The following is a 6,000-nucleotide window of genomic DNA, read 5'->3' on the forward strand; positions in this document are numbered from 1 at the left end:
CTGACCTTAGACTTACTCATTTAAATCCTTAAATGTCTTAAGTAAAACTAAGTCAGTAGCTCAACCCTTACGGGGGAGTTTGCTAAATTATACTAGGTCAACTATCATGGGGGAGCTCATACTGAGTTCCTTGCTGAATAGTTTTGCCAACATCAAAATGGGGGAGTTTGTTGAAACACCTTTCCACATAATTTTAATTTGACAAAATTGTTTAAGTATAAATTAAAATACATATTCTAAACACACTAAGTTTAAATGCTTTGATTTATTCTACTAATGTGTTTGTTCAATGTTGAGTATAAATGTTATAAGTCATAAGGATTGGAAGGCCCAAGCCCAATACGGAAGCCAAGGCCCAAGTCAAACAACTCAGTACACTCGGCCCGCGTATGTCAAGACGTTGCCGTTTTGAACAAAACGCAACTCAGCAAACGGAAGGATCTAGAAGACCTTCAGGAACAACTTCACAATGAAGCTACTGAGTAGTCTCGACAAAGCGTACAAGACAGCAGCTGGCAAAGGAAAACTTCCAGACAAAGTATTTCCTCTTTTGGCAAAGTTCAAACGACACAGTATGCTGTCTAGTTGACTTTACCATAAAAGGAGAGACCATCTGCTGAGCTGACCGAGGACAGAAGATACACGATTGTGATTGGCCGAGAGCTCTGTACAAGTCAGGATGACAACGACACATAGCCGTTTCCCTCTAATGGTTATTTCGAATTTCGAAATGACCGATGACCCAGGCGTCTCTATAAATAGTGCCATCACAAGCTTCACAATATACAGAACTTGATCAAGCCATTACGCTGACCAAATCTCTACAAGTTCTGCAAGCAAGAAGCAAAGCAAAATTCTTACACTACATTTCTCATATCTGTGTAAAAGTCTAGAGTGATTGTAAATCGTCTAAAGTGTCTTAGCACATCTTTGTATTAGGACAAAACACTTATCATTTCTAGAGATAGAAAGGAGAGGCTGAGTACTCGGTTTTAAGTACTCAGCGGAGAGATTAGGATTGAGTAGAAGTATAGAGGAAGGTACTCTTGTCATACTCAATTGCTGATATTGTAAAGGGTTTGAGACTCTACCTTTAAAGAGCTCAGTAGAGGATTTGAAATCTCGGAACGTGTTCCGGGGACAGGACGTAGGCTTAGAAGAAGCCGAACCTGGATAAATCTGCTGAGTGAAGTATTTCTTACCTTAACTCCTTATTTATATTGCTTGCTTTAAATAATCAAAACTGACCAACTAAAGAGGTCAAATTGAGTTGTGCGCGTTAAACGTCTGAGCTCAGGAATAGACTCCAAGTGCTATCTCCTGACTCAAGCTAAGAAACTGACCTAGTCACCTGTTGACTAAGCCAGTATCTTGCTGTTTACTCAGCGCCGCTGTTAAAACCTTTTTCCTTAGAAAAAGAAGTTTGCCCTAATTGCGAAAAAAGTTTAAATAGTTCCTAACCCCCCCTTGGAACTATACTTGCAACCTTACAAGGGACCAACAGTTTCCACTTGTTTCCCTAAGGTTCACTGTAGGAAGTTTCCATTGGTTTCACCTGAGGTTCACTCTAGGAAGTTTCCCCTGGTCTCTCTCAAGATGTTTCCTCTGGTTTCCTTTAAGATGTTTTCCTTGCGGGAAACTGAGGTTCACTCTAGAAAATTCTAAATGAACGGTGAAAACATAAAAAAGCTTTCTGAAAGGAAAAGTTTCCTAAACAGTTCTTTTAAAAAAATTCTTAAAATGAAAAGTTTCTCCCAACAAAAGTGTACACTAGGTATGAATCAAGAAAACTTTATTTTTAGAGCAAACAATTGCCCTCCTCAAGCATAATTTTGAGGAACATAAATTTCATGCTTGATTCTTCAAAAGTTGTGGTGTCATCTTTTAGAGGTGTAACACTATATTTCTTAGGTGACAAAAAAAATATAGGTCGTTGAGTCAGTCTATGTGTCAGTTTCATGCTAATATCTCATTTCCTCAGTTGGAGGAATGCTCACCAGCCTCAACTTCACCTACTACTTCTCCCTCAACTTGGCATCTCATCGCTGCTTCTTTTTTTCTTGGCTGGTGAAACTCAAAGTGGCCAACTTGATGGAGGTCATACGCATATAGTTTTAGGACAACTTCTCGGACGACCTCTATAGTAACTAAGGTAATCTGTTGAGGGGTCTCAATCAGCTGGTGAACATAAGGCACATAAGGAAATCCAGTGTTCTTCCATTTCCTCTATAGTTGCCCCCCGTCTCTCTAGTGATATAGTGACCTCCTGCCTCCTCATGATATGAAGTTGTGTGGGAGGTAAAATTAGTATTTCCAAAATATTGAACATCTGACTTATTGGAATTTTATTGGCATGCTGAATTAACGATATTTTACAAGATGACCTCCTTCATTAAGGGCGGAATCTGATACTTCTCAGTGCCGGACACACCACGCCCTTCATTGGACTCTGAAGAGCCTTAAGGAACATGGTTTCCTCCATTCTTGATGACTCCTGGCTACAATAGATTCTAGATTTTTTTCAATGGAACTGAAATGTCTTTTTAAGAATAATGAATTTTGGATCTCTATAGAGATCCATGATTATCCTCTAAGGCTAACATCTGTTTCCCTTTTAATTCGTCCCACCATATGTGGAACATTGCTTATTGCCATTATCTCTTCTTCTTTAGAGATGGCTGCTACAAAATCTTTGTTGTTCTTATCGTTCTTTTATTTTGCAATATTGTGATTTATGTCCTACTAGGCGTGCCAATTTTTGTTTGGCTCTTTTGTGGAAAATATGGGCGCGCCAAATAATTATAGTTTTCTCGAACTATGAAATAAAATGGTGATTACTAACTTCTAAATATCAAATGACTATGAGGAATAAAGAGACTATAAAATTCCAAAGGATTCGATTATCAAAGCGATACATACAGACCTTGCAGAAATGATTAAGAACAAACAAAATAAAATTGTACAGGAAGTTTGAATGAACTTGAACTTTGAACATTAAAACTAATGAAATAATTGAGAAATTTAAATTGATGAAGTCTAGAGATAATTTGGTAGATTTTTGTTTGAGTATATGATGGGTTGTCTCTTTTTCATCATGATTTCTTCCTTTTATAGAAGTGGTGGTAGCTTCTTGTTTTTTCTACTAAGTCATGTTCTCCACATTGAGATCACGTCTTGAGTAACTACTCCATTTTGACTCTCACGATGGATTGATTTTGACACCTTCCAATTTTCTTGTTTTTTAATTCGCTCACAAGATACACGTTAAAATATTAAATGACTTATTGATTTCCGTAAATTTATCTTAAGTCTCGTTGAAGTTCACTCTAAAAAGTTGGTTTCTTGGTTTTCTCTGAAATTCACTTTATAAAGTAGATTTCCACTAATGTTCTATTGGTTTCTCTCGAGATATTTCATGTAGTTTCCTTTAAGCCCTTGTTTGGGAGGAGGTTAATGGGAGTAATGGAAGGTTAAGTATTGAGTTAACTTTGTTTGAGAGTTATTTTTTAAGAGTAAATGGAGGTTAATGGGAATGTTTACTTCCTCTAACCTCCAAACTCTAACCTCCAAATTGGGGGTTAATGGGAGTAACGTAAAATTTTTTAAAATTTCTTATCTCTACAGAGTAAATTTAACATTCATTCCCCTCCATATTTAAACTCTCAAACAAGGTTAAACATTTAACATCATTTACATCCTATAAACTCCCAAACAAGTTAATTGTTAACTTTCCGTTCCATCACTTTCTTTCCATTACCTCCTTTAACTCTCCCTTCCATTAACCTCCAAACTCTCAAACAAAGGCTAAGAGTCTCTGTAAAATTGACTCTAGGAAATTCTAATTGAATGGTGTAACAGCAAAACGTAAAAAAAGTTTTGTAAAAGTAAAAGTTCTGTAAAAAAAAATTTAAAATTTTTTGGTGCAAACAGTGTGATTTGAGTAGCACATTTTCAAACAACCCTCGTACAAATTTTAGGCAATAAATATTCCAAATCCAATGGCTCTCAAAATACAAAACGAGGAAAGTTGAAATCAAACATGGCTCATCTCATCAATGTTCGATTTCAAACGGGGTTCGAATGAATGAACCAAATTCATCTTTACCAACTCCCAAAATGTATGACGAGGATTCTCAGACTACCGAAATCACTGACTTCCAGGTATGACCTTGATTTTACTTCTCAGCTTCTTTTAAACTGTTCGAATGTTGATTTTGATTGCTTTAGCTTCAATCTCCCATTAAATTCCCCCGAGAGAAATGCCTTCCTGGATGTGCAGAATACCCTTTTTGAATTATCTCCATAAATTTCCAACCTATGGGGCAATTTCTCTGGTTTCCTTTTCCACTTCAACACCCAAAATCTCAATATTCGATTACTTAGTTAATCAGCACAATTTCTCCCAGGAACGCGCTTCAAATGTTTCGTCGTCGTCATCATCTACCAAATACGTCAACAACCCCCAAAATGCTGATTCCGTTCTAAATTTCCTCAAGGAAACTGGTTTTTCAGAATCAGATAGAAGGTGTTGTCCAAAAAGGACCATGGGTTCTTTCCGCTAATCTTGAGAGAACTATAAAGCCTAAAATCAAGGTTTTTCAGGACTTGAGATTTCACTCCACTGATTTTGTTGATATTATTTCTGCTTCTCCATGGTTATTGCGTAGCAGTCCTGATAGGATTCGGCTGTCTATTTTAGGGTTAAAGAATGTTTTGGGACCTAATGCTGATATTTGTAGATTTTTAAAGAATTCAGGTGGTAGGTTTCAGGGATATGATTTGAATAGGACACTGCTGCCTAACATAGAATACATGAAGAGTTGTGGGATTTGTTCGTTGCAGATTGCTACATATGTTTGTCGTTTTCCATTGAATTATCTTGTGGAGCCAGAGAAGCTAAAGGGTATTGTTCAAAGAGTTGATGAGATGGGTGTTGATAGGAAAGCAAAGATGTTTATTGAAGGTGTTAGGGTGATGAGTTCTATGACTAGAGAGAATTGGGAGCTCAAGTTGAAACTCTTTAGGGATTTGGGCTTTTCAGAGCAGAATATTTTGTATGCTTTTAGGGTATATCCTGGAGCATTTACTGTATCTGAAAGGAAGATCAAGGAGGTAACACAACTGTTGCTTAGTGTTGAGGACTTTGGCATCTCTGGTATTGTTATTAACCCAGTGTTGCTTAGTTACAGTGTGGAGAAGAGGTTAAAGCCCAGATTAAAAGTGCTCAAGGCCCTTCAGAGTAAGAATTTGCTTAAGAAAAAACCTAGTGTGGTTACATTTTGTCAGATCACTGATGCAAATTTTATAAACAAGTATGTGATTCCTTATTCGAATGAACTAGGAGATTTATATGTGGCGGCTAGTCAGCGTTCAAAGGAGAATTGGACATTGTTGCTAGTGTGTTCAGGTACATTGTTTTTACCGAATGTTTTCAGCATTTGTTTAAATTTGAGATCATTAAGTTGTAGTTTTCATGTGATTATGTGTTCATATTCGATAAAGTATATGATCTTACTCGTCTAAAACGGACTAGCTAAAGACATAGAAACTAGTTGCAGTGACACTGATGCATCAAATAGGCTCCATCAAGAACATATCTAGCACAAATCAACATTTGTTTGTGGCTATTGAAGCTGTAACTTGTGCTCTGTAAATAACTTGTATTCTATTTTGAAATGTTTGCAACATGTTCACAAAGCTGTAGATTATAATCTCCATCATTTTAATGCCAAGACCAATCAATTCTTTGAATTTGAGGCACGAGATTTTATGTTTGCTATCTCCCGGAAATAACAATTTCTTCTTGGGTGCTTATAATGAGTTTGCTGCAAAAACAATTTAAGTGACCTTGTATCCACCTGAATTTGTTTACACCCTGTTTGATTTGAGATTTTTTTTAAGCAATGTAAGTTGAGTGTATAGTAGGGGTGTACCAAAACCCGGAAAATAAAAAAACCGAAATCCAATTGAAAATTAGCTTAATCGAAATCATGGACTAGT

General features: G+C 36.7%; 1 protein-coding gene across 2 annotated transcripts; it reads left to right on the top strand.

Annotated features, from left to right (window-relative positions):
* The first annotated feature begins 3,983 nt into the window (after nt 1-3,983).
* Nucleotides 3,984-5,751, top strand: LOC136228042 (uncharacterized). Of its 2 annotated transcripts, XM_066016870.1 has the most exons (4): nt 3,984-4,161; nt 4,843-5,112; nt 5,190-5,239; nt 5,342-5,474. In XM_066016870.1, the coding sequence occupies exons 1-4, from the start codon at nt 4,081-4,083 to the stop codon at nt 5,361-5,363; spliced, it is 423 nt and encodes a 140-aa protein (XP_065872942.1). In that variant the 5' UTR covers nt 3,984-4,080; the 3' UTR covers nt 5,364-5,474. The 2 variants fall into 2 exon arrangements, with proteins under 2 accessions (XP_065872942.1, XP_065872941.1); XM_066016869.1 differs by having other exon boundaries at nt 3,988-4,161; nt 4,843-5,239; nt 5,342-5,751.
* The last annotated feature ends 249 nt before the right edge of the window (nt 5,752-6,000 follow it).

This window comes from Euphorbia lathyris, chromosome 4, assembly GCF_963576675.1.
Source record: "Euphorbia lathyris chromosome 4, ddEupLath1.1, whole genome shotgun sequence".
NCBI classification, from domain to species: domain Eukaryota; kingdom Viridiplantae; phylum Streptophyta; class Magnoliopsida; order Malpighiales; family Euphorbiaceae; genus Euphorbia; species Euphorbia lathyris.